General features: G+C 41.6%; 1 protein-coding gene across 2 annotated transcripts in view; it reads left to right on the forward strand.

Annotated features, from left to right (window-relative positions):
• Window positions 1-20169, forward strand: part of ANO9 (anoctamin 9) — a 93325-nt gene that overhangs the window by 39896 nt on the left and 33260 nt on the right. For both annotated transcript variants that reach the window (XM_089653516.1, XM_089653515.1), the window contains exons 5-9: window positions 587-645; window positions 2179-2237; window positions 2361-2446; window positions 6708-6842; window positions 13137-13233. In XM_089653516.1, the coding sequence (XP_089509642.1) occupies window positions 587-645; window positions 2179-2237; window positions 2361-2446; window positions 6708-6842; window positions 13137-13233 (436 nt within the window). The remainder of the gene's footprint in view (window positions 1-586; window positions 646-2178; window positions 2238-2360; window positions 2447-6707; window positions 6843-13136; window positions 13234-20169) is intronic.

Raw genomic sequence — 20169 nt, forward strand, 5'->3', positions numbered from 1 at the left:
TTTCACCCCACCCACAGGGCGTTCTCAATATTTTTAGCAGAGGTTCCCAGAGAATGGAAAGTTATTTCAAGGGTTCCTCTGTGTTGAAAATGTTGAGAGGCTGGGATAGTGTATGGTCAGCCGAATGGGAACCCTAGATATTTTACCTGGCCACGTGGGTAAAAATGGGCCAAGTTGCCAATGCTATTAATAGGAGACCAATTATAAGGCTGGTTTATCCTTGTCTTTATCCAAAACTGAAAACAGTTTTGCTTAGATGTATACTTTAATGATGCTTGAATATTATGTTGGTGAGATTGAATAAATGGTGGCTTCATGATTATGTGGCACAGCTCTGGTCATAACACTGTGTAGGTGTTTTTGGGACTCTCTAATTCACTACCATTGCCCAGAAACATAATGGGAGTTTAATTTGGACTATTTCTTAAATACCTCTAGAATATATATTTTTGTTCTTTGTAACTGATGCCATTGGAAATAAATATGTGGAATGGGGACTCCTTTTTTTATATTCAGTTATGTAGTGCACATATAAAATGTGTTTCTGGTTTTTTTACTTTTTTTTTTTTTTTTTTTCTTTTTATAGAATTCGCATTGTTTATTTTATACTGCACAAAACCAGCATTGAAACCAGAGGCAAAAGCGGTAAGGAAAATTGCACACTATACATTTCTTGTGAAGATTCTATCTGAAGCTTTTTACTAAAGATAATTCAGTTGACTTCAAAGGTAGTACTTTGAAATGGCACTGATTATACCCAAATGTAGAATGCTAATCTAGAAAGTTGACTGCTGGTGCAGCACTTGGGGCTGGTACTGATCATACCTAATTAAGAACATACAGTATTAGATTGCTAATCTAGAAACTGGACTGATTGTGCAGCTGCTGGGCATGAAACATAGGTCATCTGTACAGTGTATACTCTTGGATTTCTACACTATGCTCAAGAGTCTGACCATAGATAACCACTGACCCTGATATGTTACATTTGAAATGTTGCCAAGCAGAGTGAACCTGCAAAAGCTTTTCTAAATTTGTTCAGACAGTCTTGTGCGGTAGGCTCCCCAGCCAGACGGCACAACCAGGTTCCGATCTCGCAGACAGTGCTTCAGCTAAACAACACAGCCCAGTCTAGGACCTATCCCAGCCTATGATCAGGCAATGAACAAGCAACAGAAAAACTGCTAAGGTTTTTGTAATCTCCTCTAAGCATGTTATAGTGGTAATCCTGAAGAGAGATTATTTTCAGCTGCTTTTAACAAATATGCCCCAGGACACAGGTCTCAAAACTGACATGTGCCCCAACCCCAGCATTTACAGGAGGCGCTTACTTCCCCCATCCAGACCTGCTCCAGCTTCCACCATGCTGCGCTGCTGCTTGAAAGGCAAGAGGGGGATTTTCTGGGAGCTCCTGGATGTAAGGGGGAACTCTGCTGGGTACTCTTGGATGTAAGGGGAGACTTATTCATTCCTTTTTATAAAATTATTTTTTCCCAGGCCACAAATATTTGTAAAACGTACAATGTGACCTTCATGCTGAAAAGTTTGAAGACTCCTACCCTAGGAGATACTGCCCAATGAACTGTTCTCTATGTTGCCCTATATTAAAATAAAGAATTTTCACACATTCATTCATCTCAGAGGTCAGAAGAAGGCACAAAATAACAAATGAACTAATGTTTACATAGTATGTCGCATGTAGACATAGTAGAGGAAGATCAACCTGTTATAAGGCACAATCGGTTGTTCTCTCTGATGGCAGCAAATAGACCCATAGACCTGAGATTGCCACCTAATGCAACCAAAAACTGCTTGATCAGACAACTGTTCTTTCTTGTGTATAACTGCTGTCAAGTAACTTTGTAGACTGCTGGAAGATGGATGCAGAAAGACGACCTATTTTCTCAAGTAAATCTGTATAGTTTAATTTAGCACATGGGTTTGGCTGTGCTTGTCAACCACAGTTCGCAGTGCTGGTGTCTGGGTACATTACAGAGGCAGCTTTCGCATCCCCCAAAAAGTAGATTATGGAAACACAAGGCTATATTGGTCATCAGAGTAGTCCTGTCCGCTAATGAACAAAATATGTCACTGATAATCTTTCTAATCACACAAAAAAAAAATTGTAATTTCCTACTACACTTGGCATCTAATCATGACCTGCGTTTCTTCTTTCAGAAACTCTGGATGACTTGATAAAGAGTGGTGTTTTTGAGTCTGCTTTCCCGCTGCACTCTGTGAGTGTAACATTGTATTAGTGTGGTAATCACACATTCAGTAATTTGTATATACGTGTCTTCTCATATGTGGTTGTGCATTGATGGCTTGGACCACCCTTTTTGTTCTTTGCTCCTTTTTAGCTGGAGGAGACTCTTGGCAAGCAGTTGAAGCAAAAGTGGGCAAGATGGCGGGATGTCATCTACACACAGCCTGTGAAAGAGATCAGGTGATAAAGGGATCATATGTGAACATTTTGGGTTGGAGTTTCTTCTGCACCTTTGTAAAATAGCTATTGTCGGACTCTGTGGTAGTGGGGGAATACACATATACGGTGGGGAAAATAATTCCTTGATTGGTTACCAGGTTTTCACACATCTCAGGAGGGATTTTGGTCCACTATTCTTTACAGATCTTCTCTAAATCCTTAAGGTTTCTTGGCTGTCACTTGGCAACTCGAAGTTTCAGCTCCCTCCATACATTTTCTATAGAATTAAGGTCTGGAGACTGGCTAGGCCACTCCATGACCTTAATGTGCTTCCTGAGCCACTCCTTTTGGTGCCTTGTTGGTATGTTTTGGGTCATTGTCATGCTGGAAGACCCATCCACAACTCATCTTCAGTGTTCTGGCTGAGGGAAGAAGGTTCCCATCCAAGATTTTACAATACATGGCCCCCTCCCATTGGTCCCCCAATGCAGCAAAACTGGCCTATACCTTTAGCAGAGAAATTGCCCCAAAGCATAATGTTTTCACCTCTGTGCTTGTCTGTAGGAATGGTGTTTTTATGGTCCTAATCAGCATTTTTCTTCTTCCAAACATGGCAATTTAATGCCAAAGAGCTCAATTTTGGTCTCGTCTGACCACAGCACTTTCTCTGTCCTTCTCTGAATCATTTAGATGTTCAATGGCAAACTTCAGACGGGTCTGTACATGTGCCTTCTTGAGGATGGGGACCTTGCGGGCTCTGAAGGATTTCAATCCATGGCAGAGTATTGTGTTACTAATTATTGTTTGGTGACTGTGGTCCCAACTGCCTTGATCATTTACAAGCTCTTCCCATATAATTCTTGGCTTATCCCTCACTTTTCTCATCATACTTACCCTGAGGCTAAATCTTGCATGGAGTTCCAGACAAAGGGCGATTTGATTGGTTATTGTGTATTTCTTGCATTTGCAAATAAGTTGTCTCCTTCTCACCAAGCTTCTTGCTGATGGTCTTGTAGCCCATTCCAGCCTTGTGCTGTTCTTCAATCTTATCCCTTACATCCTTTGATAGCTCTTTGGTCTTGCCCATGATGGCGAGGTTTGAATGGAAGAAAGTCTGTGGACAGGTGTTTTTTTATACACATAACGTGTTCTTGTTAGGAGCACCTTCTTAAATTGACAGGATTAATCTGTACCACATGAGCTCTGTGGGAGCCAGAATAATTGTTGGTTGGTAGGGAAACAAACATTTATTTTAGTTGCTGAACTGCAACTAAATTTATAACATTTTGTATCGTGAGGTTTTTTTTTTTTTTTTTTTCTTTGGTTGATATTCTGTCTATATAATTTAAAATAAATCTATGATAAAAAATGGGTATATAGACTCTTAATTTCGTTGTAAGTGGAGAAACGTGCAAAATATGTAGGGGATTAAATAAATATTTTCTCTACTGTAATTAAAATGGTGGTGGGGTTTGTGACTACGTGAGTATTGAGCTCCATTGCCAGCCAATTTCATTTAAAAAAATATTGATTTTGGGTAAATGCAATCATCAAAAGCAGTGGTCTAAATTCTGAGACTTGTTGTACAGTTGAGACTAAAATGGATTCCTTAGCAGAGTTCATGTTGCTGAATAGAGCTGCTGACATGATTAGTATACTGGGACTGTCTTGTTTATCATAAAAGGAAATAGAAAGTTCATGTTCATTCTCCACCACTGGGCACCCCTGTCAGACAGCACATTGTTCTTCACTGGTAAATTATGCAATATAGCTGGATCACCAAATGCTCCCAGTCTACTGCTTGAGCTGGAGGAGCAGCAGGTCTGTAATTTTAATTATTTTGGTCTCACTCTTCCTGTTTGCAAGTTCCCAGTATTGGGTCAACAGCACTGTGCAATGCAGAAATTATCTTACTCGCCAAAAAATTCTAAATTCTGCTACTTCAGTTAATTTGAACCCAGACAAATTGCTAGGCAGCATAACCAGCCCCTTACAATTTTGCATCCACTACAGTCAAATCAATATAGCTTGATCAAGACTAAGATTGGATAGTGAAGGAAAATCAACTCCCTTGTCATTTAGGTTATCTGTGTTGTCGCCTCCAATCGGCAAGCTTAATTTGTTTGATAAACAGCACAGTACAATGCTGTAAAGCCTGGCTGACCTCCCTTGCCGCTTTCTCTCCCAATCTGAATGCACAGGGGATTATGGGAGGCTAGTGTGGACAGACTGAAGTACTGCCTGCCTTCATTTACACAATACACAGACAGAATATAATCTTATTGGATAATATCCTTTAGCTTACCAACAGTTTTATAGCCAGTTAGCTAAGCTCACATTCTATATATCTGATTTTTTATTTTTTTTATAAATCATAAGGTGCAGCGCTACAGAAAAGGAATACTATGTAAAGGCAAATGTATAAACAAATAAATAAACAAATGAAACAGTTCATAGTATAAGGTGACTTCAAGTGCTCTCCTCTATTTCATATCCTCCTGATGTTCAGGCGCTGTGTGAAATAGTGCTGAAGAAATGCACACTCACCAGAACGCACAGTAAAATGAGCGTTTGTCAATATAAATTCCCCTTTGGGTCATCAGATGGTCAGGATAAGGTCTGCAGTATGATAGCCTCCCTCCAGAGCTCCTGGATGTTCCTGTATGATCCCTTAGTAGGTGGCCTATGGACTTCTCCTTACAGCTTACATACGATCCTTGCCCAGCAGAGAGAAGAGTAGCTGCAAATTGATACTCCCCAAGGGAGTCAAGACAGAAACATATCCATAGTGTAGTAGGTAATTGAAAAGATTACCAGGAACGCCGTGACGTCACGCCGCCGGAGCATCGTGGAGCTCCGGCGGCCATCTTTAACATCTTTAACATTGGACGGTCAGTCCGCACATCTCTTATACACACTGCTGTGTACCACCGATAGTTTGAGTTGCTAATAAATCTTTTCAATTACCTACTACACTATGGATATGTTTCTGTCTTGACTCCCTTGGGGAGTATCAATTTGCAGCTACTCTTCTCTCTGCTGGGCAAGGAGCGTATGTAAGCTGTAAGGAGAAGTCCATAGGCCACCTACTAAGGGATCATACAGGAACATCCAGGAGCACTGGAGGGAGGCTATCATACTGCAGACCTTATCCTGACCATCTGATGACCCAAAGGGGAATTTATATTGACAAACGCTCATTTTACTGTGCGTTCTGGTGAGTGTGCATTTCTTCAGCACTATTTCACACAGCGCCTGAACATCAGGAGGATATGAAATAGAGGAGAGCACTTGAAGTCACCTTATACTATGAACTGTTTCATTTGTTTATTTATTTGTTTATACATTTGCCTTTACATAGTATTCCTTTTCTGTAGCGCTGCACCTTATGATTTATATTGTTTTTGGGGTGTATGGTTACCTGGTGTTCAGCTGCTACTTGACATCTACAGGTGCGCTCGTACACAATTTTCTTATCATCTTTTATTTTTTTTAGGTTGATCCTTTGCCCCCTTGCACTACGTAGCTCCTTGTGAATTTGAACAGGGTAATGCATATAATATACAGTCAGATTGTAACATGTGCTGTCAAATCTACAATACTTACTATTTCTCAGCCTGAGTTTTGCAGTGTAGGTGAATACAGGATACTATTGTAAAACCGAGCCTTTCCCAACCCTTTTACCCTAGAAAACCCATAAAATTTTCATGTCTTGGGGAACCCCTGCTAAAACCAATTCATTGGAAAAATGTCCTCTATATTGGTAACCAGTAGGAAGAATGCTTCCCTTTTATAGTGGTCATTGGTATCATGCAGCTGACTCTGCTAAGCGGCCTTTGAGAACTTTACAGAAACAATCAAAGATGGGGGAGGGGGGCTGCAGTCAGCCACCACTCAAGGAACCTTTTTAAAGGATAAGTTCATGTTTCGGGAACATATTACATGTTCCACCCATTTTTAGGGTGGAACATGTAACATGTTCCCAATGCTGCAGCTGCCGCCCGCACTTTTTGTTGTTTTTTTGTTTTTGTTTTTTTTACCTTGTGCAAAAGGTGAATTTATCCTTTTAACATCCTCTGGAAGGATCATGAGGTCCCACAGAACCCTGGTTGAGAATAACTGATTTAGACAGAATGGGGCACTATTTTTAAATATTTTAAATGCATAACTTGAATAGATTTGGGGGCATGTCATAATTGCTTGTTTTTTCCGCTTCTAAACATATTGTTCAGACCATATCTTCTGTCTCTTTTGGCTAAATTAATTTTTATTCTTCCTACAGAGAATATTTTGGAGAGAAGGTGGCTCTATACTTTGCATGGCTTGGATGGTACACCCTCATGCTTTTTCCTGCAGCTCTTGTTGGAATGGCAGTGTTTTTTTATGGATTTATGCATTTCAGCAGCAGCCAAATCAGGTACGCACTGGTGTTGACCGCCAGCATTTCCATACAGCAAAATTATTTCTATAATAACAAAATTACATTCTGTTACGAATTAGAAATGACACTGAAACAGTGAAGTGTGTGTGTGGTGTTTTTGTTTTTTTTGTAATATAATAATTCCAGGGAAAGCATAGTGGCTGGAAGAACTTCTTACACAGGTGATCTGTAGAGCCATTGGCAGCACAACCCTTGGCTTTGCAAGGACCTCATATATCGTCTGTGTTATGAACTCTTTGAGCTGGTTGTACCCAAGATAGGCTTCATCCTCCCTAACCCCTGCCCCCATCCCCAGATAAGCCAATGTGTAAGTCCATACACAAAAAAACTGCACAGGTTGTTGATCCTTCATATATCACTTTCCGACTGTTCTTTATTGTAAAGTTTATGAGATGTCCAAGTAGAATGGAAAATGGAACTATAAGCAAGATAATTTTTTTACCTTTTTTTTTTTTTTTTTTTTTTTTTTATACTACAGAGCTTGATGAATATGCAAAGAATTATTACATAACTGGAATATATGGGCTGTGATTTTCTTCATTTTATGCTTATATATGTAGTGGTGATTGTGAATTATAGGGAAGCTATAATGATTTATGGTCTGTTTATAGTTTTATATTGTTGTCTTTACTTGTAGAAAGGAGGAGTGCAGTAAGGGTTTATCCTCCAACTCATTAAGATCCATTTATAACACCGCAAGTACATGAAAAGCAGATACTTTACAGGGAATAGACCCTACATACAGTTCTAATAAGCCAAATTGGCTACAGGTAGTTAATATGAACAATTTCATATTTACTAAATAAGAAATAAAACAATCATACATTTAATTTTAGTGCTGAGCAGATTAAGAAAAAATATTATACAATTTTTATTATCATAAATTCACTTTTTAGTTCCTTTTAATCTTTCCTTAATCTCTTTGGCTTCTGTATATTACGTCTTGTCTATGTATTTGCTCACATGACATGATTTACCTGTCACTTTTTATAAATGCATATTCTAATTCTGCAAATGCTATTCCCCTAGTTGTAATGCTGACCGCCTAGATTCATAGCTTTTTTTTTTTAAGTGTGATTTTGTTTTTTTGGGGTGTGTGTGTGTGTGTGTGTGTGTGTGTGTGTGTGTGTGTGTGTGTGTGTGTGTGTGTGTGTGTATATATATATACAGTTGCAAGAAAAAGTATGTGAACCACTTGGGATTACGTGGAGTTTTGCATAAATTGGGCATAAAATGTGCTCTGAACATGATCTAAGTCACAACAATAGAAGAACACAGTCTGCTGAACATAATACTACACAAACATTAGATGTTGCCATGGTGTAATTGCACATAACATGTAAACATTCATAGTGCAGGGAGGAAAAAGTATGTGAACCTTTGGACTTAATAACTGGTTGACCCTCCTTTGGCAGCAATAACCTCAACCAAACGTTTCCTGTAGTTGCAGATCAGACCTGCACAACGATCTGGAGTCATTTTGGACCACTCCTCTTCACAAAACTGTTTCAGTGTAGCAATATTCTTGGGATGTCTGGTGTGAATCGCTCTCTTAAGGTCATGCCACAGCATTTCAATCGGGTTGAGGTCAGGACTCTGACTGGGCCACTCCAGAAGGCGTATTCTGTGTTGTTGCAGCCATTGTTTTGTTGAATTACTTGTATGCTTTGGGTCATTGTCCTGTTGCATCACCCATCCTCTGCGGAGCTTCAGTTGGCGGACAGATGGTCGTACGTTTTCCTGCAAAATGTCTTGATAAACTCTGGAATTCATTTTCCCATCAATGACAACAATCCGTCCAGGCCCTGAGGCAGCAAAGCAGCCCCAAACCATGATGCTCCCTCCGCCATGTTTTACAGTGGGGATGAGGTTTTGATGTTGGTGTGCTGTGCCTTTTTTTCTCCACACATAGTGTTGTGTGTTCTTCCCAAACAACTCAATCTTGGTTTCATCTGTCCACAGTATATTTTGCCAGTAGTGCTGTGGAACATCCAGGTGCTCTTTTGCAAACTTCAAACGTGCTGCAATATTCTTTTTGGACAGCAATGGCTTCCTCCGTGGTGTCCTCCCATGTACTCCATTCTTGTTTAATGTTTTCCTTATTGTAGATGTGTCAACAAAAATGTTAGCATGTGCCAGAGATTTCTGTAGGTCTTTAGCTAACACTCTGGGATTCTTCTTTACCTCATGCAGCATTCTGCGCTGTGCTCTTGCAGTCATTTTTACAGGACGACCACGCCTAGGGAGAGTAGCAACAATGCTAAACTTTCTCCATTTGTAGACAGTCTGTCTTACCGTGGACACATGAACATCAAGGCTTTTGGAGATACTTTTGTAACCCTTTCCAGCTTCATGCAAGTCAACAATTCTTGATCGTAGGTCTTCTGAGAGCTCTTTTCTGCGAGGCATGGTTCACATCAGACAGTGCTTCTTGAAACCAGTAAACCCAAAACAGGTGTGTGTTTTTTAAGGGCAGGACAGCTGTCAGCAACACATCCAATATCATCACACTGATTGGAGTCAAGGTTGGCTCACTCCTGGCTCCAATTAGCTCTGGGAGAAGTCATTAAGCTAGGGCCTCACATACTTTTTCCTCCCTGCACTGTGAATGTTTACATGTTATGTGCAATTAAACCATGGCAACATCTAATGTTTGTGTAGTATTATGTTCAGCAGACTGTGTTCTTCTATTGTTGTGACTTAGATGACGTTCAGAGCACATTTTATGCCCAATTCATGCAAAACTCCATGTAATCCCAAGGGGTTCACATACTTTTTCTTGCAATTGTGTGTGTGTGTGTGTGTGTGTGTGTGTATATATATACCGTATTTTTCGCTCCATAAGACGCACCTGACCATAAGACGCACCTAGGTTTTAGAGGTGAAAAACAAGAAAAAAAATATTCTGAACCAATGGACTGCAGACACAGTACAGGGGATGACCAGAGACTGCGGACACAGTACAGGAGATGACCAGAGACTGCGGACACAGTACAGGAGATGACCAGAGACTGCGGACAAAGTACAAGGGATGACCAAGAGACTGTGGACATAGTACAGGGGATGACCAGAGACTGTGGACATAGTACAGGGGATGACCAGAGACTGCGGACACAGTACAGGAGATGACCAGAGACTGTGGACAAAGTACAGGAGATGACCAGAGACTGCAGACACAGTACAGGGGATGACCAGAGACTGCGGACACAGTACAGGGGATGACCAGAGACTGCGGACACAGTACAGGAGATGACCAGAGACTGCGGACACAGTACAGGAGATGACCAGAGACTGCGGACACAGTACAGGAGATGACCAGAGACTGCGGACACAGTACAGGAGATGACCAGAGACTGCGGACACAGTACAGGGGATGACCAAGAGACTGCGGACATAGTACAGGAGATGACCAGAGACTGCAGAAACAGTACAGGAGATGACCAGAGACTGCAGAAACAGTACAGGAGATGACCAGAGACTGCGGACACAGTACAGGGGATGACCAGAGACTGCGGACACAGTACAGGAGATGACCAGAGACTGCGGACATAGTACAGGAGATGACCAGAGACTGCGGACACAGTGCAGGAGATGACCAGAGACTGCGGACACAGTACAGGAGATGACCAGAGACTGTGGACAGTGCAGGGGATGACCAGAGACTGCAGACAGTGCAGGGAATGACCAGAGACTGCAGACAGTGCAGGGGATGACCAGAGACTGCGGACAGTGCAGGGAATGACCAGAGACTGCAGACAGTGCAGGGAATGACCAGAGACTGCAGACAGTGCATAGGATGACCAGAGACTGCAGACAGTGCAGGGAATGACCAGAGACTGCAGACAGTGCAGGGAATGACCAGAAACTGCAGACAGTACAGGAGATGACCAGAGACTGCTGACCTTTGGGGAGGGAGGGGGAGCGGGTACCTGAATTTGACAGGTACCCGCTCCCACTTCCGCGGAGTTGCCTTCCCTCTTCTTCCCGGGCCGGCTTCTGTGACAGCCGGGTGCCCACTGCGCAGGTGCGAGAAGCGCTTCGCTTTGTGAATGGCCCGGCGCCTTCTGGGACCTGTCATGTGTCCCAGAAGACACCGGATCGTTCACAAAGCGCAGCACATGCGCAGTGGGCACCCGGCTGTCACAGAAGCCAGCGCGGGAAGACTGTGCAGCGCTGGAGCGAGGAACAGGTAAGGCCCTGCAGGAGACAACAGCTGAGCGGCCGGCCCGGTATTCTGACATGGTGGCGGCAGAAATACTGGACCGGCCGCTTTATATTCGCTCCATAAGACGCACTGACATTTTCCCCCCTTTTTGGGGGGGAAAAAAGTGTGTCTTATGGAGCGAAAAATACGGTATATATATATATATATATATATATATATATATATATATATATATATATATATACAGTCAGGTCCATAAATATTGGGACATCAACACAATTCTAACATTTTTGGCTCTATACACCACCACAATGGATTTGAAATGAAACAAACAAGATGTGTTTTAACTGCAGACTGTCAGCTTTAATTTGAGGGTATTTACATCCAAATCAGGTGAACGGTGTAGGAATTACAACAGTTTGGAACATTCTTTAAAAGAAGGAACGCACCGGTGAGCTTAGCAACACCAAAAGACCCGGAAGACCACGGAAAACAACAGTGGTGGATGACCGAAGAATTCTTTCCCTGGTGAAGAAAACACCCTTTCACAACAGTTGGCCAGATCAAGAACACTCTCCAGGAGGTAGGTGTATGTGTGTCAAAGTCAACAATCAAGAGAAGACTTCACCAGAGTGAATACAGAGTGTTCACCACAAGATGGAAACCATTGGTGAGCTTCAAAAACAGGAAGGCCAGATTAGAGTTTGCCAAACGACATCTAAAAAAGCCTTGACAGTTCTGGAACAACATCCTATGGACAGATGAGACCAAGATCAACTTGTACCAGAGTGATGGGAAGAGAAGAGTATGGAGAAGGAAAGGAACTGCTCATGATCCTAAGCATACCACCTCATCAGTGAAGCATGGTGGTGGTAGTGTCATGGCGTGGGCATGTATGGCTGCCAATGGAACTGGTTCTCTTGTATTTATTGATGATGTAACTGCTGACAAAAGCAGCAGGATGAATTCTGAAGTGTTTCGGGAATATTATCTGCTCATATTCAGCCAAATGCTTCACAACTCATTGGACGTCGCTTCACAGTGCAGATGGACAATGACCCAAAGCATACTGCAAAAGCAACCAAAGAGTTTTTTAAGGGAAAGAAGTGGAATGTTATGCAATGGCCAAGTCAATCACCTGACCTGAATCCCACTGAGCATGCATTTCACTTGCTGAAGACAAAACTGAAGGGAAAATGCCCCAAGAACAAGCAGGAACTGAAGACAGTTGCAGTAGAGGCCTGGCAGAGCATCACCAGGGATGAAACCCAGCGTCTGGTGATGTCTATGCGTTCCACACTTCAGGCCGTAATTGACTGCAAAGGATTTTCAACCAAGTATTAAAAAGTGAAAGTTTGATTTATGATTATTATTCTGTCCCATTACTTTTGGTCCCTTAACAAGTGGGAGGCACGTATGCAAACTGTTGTAATTCCTACACCGTTCACCTGATTTGGATGTAAATACCCTCAAATTAAAGCTGACAGTCTGCAGTTAAAGCACATCTAGTTTGTTTCATTTCAAATCCATTGTGGTGTATAGAGCCAAAAATGTTAGAATTCTGTCAATGTCCCAATATTTATGGACCTGACTGTGTGTGTGTGTGTGTGTGTGTGTGTGTGTGTATATATATGTATATATATATATATATGTATATGTATATATATATATATATATATATATATATATATATATATATATGTGTGTGTGTGTGTGTGTCACTGACCTGGAACAACGTATTAAAGCATAATTTACACTAGTCATACACTAAGATTTCTCTATGAATTCCCTCACCCATGCTAAATGTCATAGATGGCAGAATCATTCCTGACAGCTATTTTATCCTGAAAGCTGGTACCTGATGCTGCCAGACTACCCGATCAGTAGTTGCATCTGTGTAGATGCAGCGCTGTTCAACTAACCGTTTTCTTCCTGGCCCCTTTTTAATTTTCAGATCGAAGGATGTTGGGCAGGAGGGTGCCGACAGTGTCATCAGCAGCTAAATTTAATCAGAAACAAGACAAAATGTTCTCACTATATGACCAGTTGATGGTAATTGTCAAATGCTGTCATGTTGTCCTTTTTAAACCCTGTTTTCTCATTAGTCAGGAGATCTGCAAAGCCAACACAACCTTGATGTGTCCACTCTGTGATCAGAATTGTCCCTACTGGCCCTTGTCAGAGACATGCACATATGCAAAGGTAAGATCTAAACCCAGGACAAGCATAGGATTCTAGGGAGGAGAGAGAACCTCTGGCCTGGGGGAACAAATAAACCTTTTGGTCATTTCGTGATGGGTACAGATCTCCCAAGTTTGGCTTCTTTTGTAACTACTGGCATTTAGTCATATGACATCCCAGATACAAAAAGACGTTGGAATTGAAAGACTACCCCCCCCTGCTGAATCTTGTGATCAAAAGGTTTGAAAAGGGTGTAGGTAGCTGTAGAACATAATTTAGACATCAGTCCAACCAGGACCTGCCGTTAGTAACACATGGAGAGTGAAGTATCTACACTCCATGTCACCCAACATAAAGTATATTATTAGGACTGGTCCATTGGACAATGCCCCCCAGCCCAGTCTTCTAAACACAGCAACAATGTTCTTGTTAATTCCAGACAGACATCCAGTAAAAGACCGCTCTTGGTAAACATTTCTCCCTTTTTGCCTTTTCTCTCTTGCACAGTCTGCTCTTGGCATAAATTCTTGATCAGTCAGATATGTATTGTTACCATATTCTATTGTTAATCCTCATTAAACATGCTGTGTGTGTGACTTTTATTCTGTAATAGTTTTAATTTCTTTAATGTACAACACTAATTTTAAAGAAATCTAGTGAGAATTAATACATGCAGCAAACCCTGCTGAGTGAATAAACCCCCTGAGACTAATCTGTAGCAGGGACCATCAATGTTACCACTTTAACCACTTTGATATACCCCTGACTAGAGATGAGCGAATTATTCAAAAATTCGATTCGGCTGATTCGCCGAATTTGCGGGAGAAATTCGATTCGATGCGAATTTATTCGCCGCGAGTTTAACTTATTTAAAGGGTTTCTAGGCTTCAGAGAGCCTTTATATTAGTGCAGAACACTGTACCTTTAATTTAAATGCCCTTGGAGTCTGCTGGGGAAGAGAAATAATACTGTCAGTCAGTATGACATGCAGATGAGTGCCGTCGATCTTAGAATCACCGCACACTTCACTCATTTGGGCAGTCACGGGGCACGACGAAGAAGGAGAAGGAGAAGGAGAAGGAAAAGAAGAATGAACTATATTACTATATCAGTCTCTAATGGATGCTGGAGAGTTAAACCCCCTAACACCTGCTGTGCCCATTATGAGGGGTTCCCACCATCCCTGTGCTGAGGTTCCGGGTATGCACACCTGCTGTGCCCATTATGAGGGGTTCCCACCATCCCTGTGCTGAGGTTCCAGGTCTGTACACCTGCTCTGCCCATTAGGAGGAGTTCCCACCATCCCTGTGCTAAATTCCTGGGTCTGTACACCTGCTGTTCCCATTATGAGGGGTTTCTACCATCCCTGTGCTGAGGTCCCGGGTCTGCACACCTGCTGCACCCATTACTAGGGGTTCCCACCATCCCTGTGCTGAGGTTCTGGGTATGCACACCTGCTGCGCCCATTATGAGGGGTTCCCACCATCCCTGTGCTGAGGTTCCCGGGTCTGCACACCTGCTGCGCCCATTATGAGAAGTTCCCACCATCCCTGTGCTGAGTTCCCGGGTCTGTACACCTGCTGTTCCCATTACGAGGGGTTTCTACCATCCCTGTGCTGAGGTCCCAGGTCTGCACACCTGCTGCGCCCATTACTAGGGGTTCCCACCATCCCTGTGCTGAGGTTCTGGGTATGCACACCTGCTGCGCCCATTATGAGGGGTTCCCACCATCCCTGTGCTGAATTCCTGGGTCTGTATGTACACCTGCTGTGTCCATTGTGAGGGATTCCCACCATTCCTGCACTGAGTACCTGAGTCTGTACACCTGCCAAAAGAAAGTTTCAGGATTTTGAAGGAGCAAAATACAGTAATACTGGAACAAAAATGAGCTGCGTGGTGGAGTTGCCAGAAGAAGAAGAAGAAAAGAAGAAGAATGAAAAGAAAAGAAGAAGAATGAAAAGAAGAAGAAGAAGAATGAGAAGAAGAAGAAGAAGAATGAAAAGAAGAAGAAGAAGAATGAAAAGAAGTAGAAGAAGAATGAAAAGAAGTAGAAGAAGAATGAAAAGAAGTAGAAGAAGAATGAAAAGAAGAAGAATGAGAAGAAGAAGAATGAGAAGAATGAAAAGAAGAAGAATGAAAAGAAGAAGAATGAAAAGAAGAATGAAAAGAAGAAGAAGAAGAAGAATGAAAAGAAGAAGAATGAAAAGAAGAAGAAGAATGAAAAGAAGAAGAATGAAAAGAAGAATGAAAAGAAGAAGAAGAATGAAAAGAAGAATGAAAAGAAGAATGAAAAGAAGAAGAATGAAAAGAAGAAGAATGAAAAGAAGAATGAAAAGAAGAAGAATGAAGAAGAAGAAGAAGAATGAAAAGAAGAAGAAGAATGAGAAGAAGAAGCAGAAGAATGAAAAGAAGCAGAAGAATGAAAAGAAGCAGAAGAATGAAAAGAAGAGGAATGAAAAGAAGAAGAAGAGGAATGAAAAGAAGAATGAAGAGAAGAAGAAGAATGAAAAGAAGAATGAAAAGAAGAAGAAGAATGAAAAGAAGAAGAATGAAAAGAAGAAGAATGAAAAGAAGAATGAAAAGAAGAAGAAGAATGAAAAGAAGAAGAAGAAGAATGAAAAGAAGAAGAAGAAGAATGAAAAGAAGAAGTATTCCAGTACAGCAAAAAGTGTATCTGCAGAGAGCTCCGCTATTTCTGACAGTTCTCTGACAGTTCTGACAGTTCATTTACAGCGGTTGAAACATTGTATCTATTTATTTCCGAATAAAAACATCTGTATCCTAAATGGAAACAAATAGATACAATGTTTCAACCGCTGTAAATGAACTGTCAGAACTGTCAGAAATAGCGGAGCTCTCTGCAGTGACACTTTTGCCGGCTGATCGGGAAAAATTCGATTCGTGCACCCGAAGTTGGCTAAAATTGGGATTCGATGCGAATCGAATTTTTCCCGATATTCGAAACGAATTCCACTTCGCCTGGTTCGATTCGCTCATCTCTACCCCTGACAATGAATTAGCAGAAACAAAATCAAGTGGCTCTATTAACGCCAGACAGCCTGAACAAGGATAACACAACACACTGAAAAACAAAAGAATGCAATAACCCCTAACAACCATAGTTGGTGTACTAAAAGGCAGAGGATAACCAGGCCCGGATTTCACCAATGCTTTGATTAGTTTAAATTGTAACAAGGGCACAAAGGTTGCAATGATGCAGCTAGTAGTGTAGTATCTAAACCTCCTATGGACTACCATCAAGTCCCGCCTTATTAATGTCCCAGCTATGTTCTAGTCTGCCTGCACAATATACTAATTAAACAGTTCCCCCACAAAAGAGTAAAACTTGGATAGTAAAGTCTGTGAAAGTGGGTAGGTGTTTACCACAAAAATTATACAGGTCCCCAAAACAAATAACACATGGGGGGACCTTTTTTAGGTCTTGCCAGCTCGGTTGGGGCCCTTATGGTGGTGCACTGTTGAGTTTAATAGTCCTTGCCTGCTTTAAGTCAGTGAGACAAATGTAGCAGAAGAGTAGTAAACGTGATTGCAGTGCTAAATATGATTACATGCAATTCTATAATTCAGTGTCCACAAATGACTGTGACTAGTTGCACCTCAGTGTCCCAACCTCTGATGTGAATACTTAACAAAATGTATAATAATAACAAGTCCAATAATCAAGAAAAAGGATCTGGAATCCAGAGCACTTCAGCCTTTTATTCATGCTTCCATAAAATAATCATATACAGTGTCAAGAACAGTAGAAAGTTAACGGTTTTCACGCTTAAGACTTGCGTTAGTCTTAAGCGTAAAACGCGTTAACTTTCTACTGTTCTTTTATACTGTATGTGATTTTATGGAAGCACGAATAAAGGTTGAAGTGCAGCGGATTCCGGATCCTTTTTTCTTGTGCTATTACTGACGGCTGTGTGTGCACCTTCACGCGTAGTGGTCAGTGGGAGATTGATACTACTCACCTGGAGCAGCTTTGTTTTGAGGTTTGTTTTCCAATAATGTTCACTTCCAGCATTCACCAAGTGATTGGAAAAATACCATCCATGTCATTCCTCCATCGTATGGTAAAATTTCTAACTCCCAACAAAGGTGTGCTGTCAAACATTAGAACAGCAACGAGTTTCCCACATGGCTATATTCTTTCCACAGATGATGGGATGATATTATGCCACTCCACCAGGGGTCAGTGGCAGTTCTCACATCCACACAGTCATCCACCATAGAAAAATGCTCATATGTAAAGTAATTTTAATCATGATCCACAGTATAAATAATAAAAACATCCACCAAAAAAACTCTTAACACATGCCGCTTTGCAAACCTGCATAAGTGGCCGCCAGACCTACAGGGAATGGCAGCGTGACCTTAAGCCTTTTACAGAACGGCTCAATGTAGTTTCCAGCAAACGCGTGTCTTCAGGAGTGACGTTTGCAAGCGGCATCTGTTAGAGAGTTTTTACAGTGGAGGTTTGACATGGATGGTATTTTTCCAATCGCTTGTTGAAGGATGAAAGTGAACATTATTGGACTTTTTATGTTCTTATTTTTATACATTTTAATCACTTCAGAGGTTGGGACACTGAGGTGCAACTAGTCAGCCATTTGTGGACACTGAATTTTATTACATGTAATTATATTTAGTGTTGCAATCACATTTTATATACCTGTGTATTGTATTCTTACACGCAGCTGGTCAGTGGATGTGATTAGCACTGACTTTACTATTTCACAATTGTAGCAGAAGGAACTGGGTGGAGTACAACTCTGAACTAAAATCCATCACAAAGGTTTAACAAGTTCAGGTTGAGGGATGGAGAGAAGTTTGTCAATTGTAGAGGTATCAAGATGGGAGGGGAAGGGGAAATCTTGATGAGTTAAACAATAGTCTAGATAATGATTGTCTGGTTAGGATGGATGACTCTCAAGGGGTGATAGGATAAGACAATGATGAACTAGAGTGCTTACTGTTTAGTGCAAGGAATTAATGACCCTCTCACCAACTCCTGTGCATTAGCGGTAGATCCTGGTGTTGGAGGGGCCCCTTGTACGCTGATGTGATGACTCCGATGAACTCGCTTAACACTTCTGGATGGTTAGGATGGGCTAGCAACCCAGTTCTGTGGCTCTGGAATGCAGGGAAATAGGCTGGGGATTCTCATCTGTGTTCCTGATATACCTTGAATGGGACAGGCAGCTCTGCTCTGTGCCTCTGGTGCAGCTAAAAGTAGGTGAGCAATTATACAGTGTCTATGGACCGCTGGTGGCAGGCAGCAGGGGCATACAGGTGCTACAGGCTCACCACTCTGTTCTCACTTCTGCCTCCTCTCCAGGTCTGGCACCAAGTGATCCAGGTCTTCATGGGCAGTTTTGCAAAAACCCTCTCCCTCGAACTGTAGTTTTTCTTTTGCACATAAAGCAGTTCCACCCAGAGAGGATCAAACTACACATCCCATGATCCTTCTCTTCAGCACCTTTTCTCTCCTGGCACCTTATCTAGGCCAATCAGAAGGGAGTAATGAAAATGGGAGCATAACAGGATTGGCTGGGTCTTGCTGTCCCATAACCATTCAATGTGGTTCAGTTAGTCTTTAAAGAGGCTTTGGGCCAGTACCTGGCTACATACCCTACTGTCACATTCAAGCTTAAAACACAAGAGCATGATCTCCAACCCAATCTCAGAATTTCGGGGGAAGCCAGTCTCATTCCAAAACTGACATTTTACTTTCATGTGAAAAATATTTGACCTAAGAGGAATTTCTCTGGTATGAAGTAACTAGGCTTCAGATGGAAATCTCCTTTTAACCACTGCACACACCTGACAGAACCAGTACAGAAATGAGAATTCTAAATGTAAAATGTTGTCTTTGGTGGAGCTGAACATGATGTTTTTCCACATCTCTTGAGTTTCCGAACATTCCACACTGTAAATCTTGGAATACCGACAGCACTATGGTGGTAATATAGGCACACTTACAGTAAATTGGGATTGGATGCATTTCTAACAAGATGTTGCATATCCAGGCTTAACTGGTGTAGTGTTATCAGTGATTGGGCCAAAAAATGTATCAAATTGTCACAACGCAAGAGAAAATAATGGAAAACAAGGAATGGTGCACATAGACATGGCAATTTTAAAAATAATAAATAAATTCAGCAGGAAATCAAATCGCAACAATTTACAACATTTTACATTGAAACAGAGGTTTTTCTTACATATATTTGCAAATCCACAAAGCTTTGCAATCTTCATAAAGTCCTCTCTGCAAAATGTGGTCCCTAATTCTAAAATATGAGTTGCCAACATTGGACATACAGTACATAGCAATGACTATATTAAGCGTCGGTAAGGTAGCCCCATTCTCCATATATTTTTTTATTCTATATTTTTCTAAACTATTTGGTGCAGACACACACACTGAGGGTCTTTGGTTTCCTTAAAGACACTGTTTACCTTTTGGCACAAAAATTGCCTATGTAGGTAAGGGGTGCCTGCGATAGACACACTGCAGCTTTGACCAAAGTTGAATAATGCCCTTGCTGTAGGTGTAGGCCATTTATATTCCTCCTGAAGCCTGACTATAAGACTCCCAGCGATCACATCATCCTTTCCTGCCTTGTTGCTAGAATATTGCTAAGGAGGATCCTAACTCCTACTGTCACATCCACCATCAAAGGAGTGAACTCTCAAACGCTCTACAGCTATTGTGTCTGGGGGTGGAGAGTGCATGTGAGGGGTTTGAATAAAAAAAAAAAAGCTCACTCCTGTGAAGGTGAACAGTAAGAGCTAGGAGTCTCTCTGCAATGTCCTAGCAACAAGGCAAAATGAGATGTGATCGCTAGGAGTTTGTCCATCAGGCTTTCTAAGGCATGTAAATGAGCTATACGTATAGCAAGGGCATTGTTCAACTTTGGGGAAAGCTGCACAGTTGTTTTGTTTTTG

Source organism: Staurois parvus, unplaced genomic scaffold (assembly GCF_062004578.1).
Source record: "Staurois parvus isolate SC_StPar_1 unplaced genomic scaffold, SC_StPar_1.0 ptg000715l, whole genome shotgun sequence".
NCBI lineage: Eukaryota > Metazoa > Chordata > Amphibia > Anura > Ranidae > Staurois > Staurois parvus.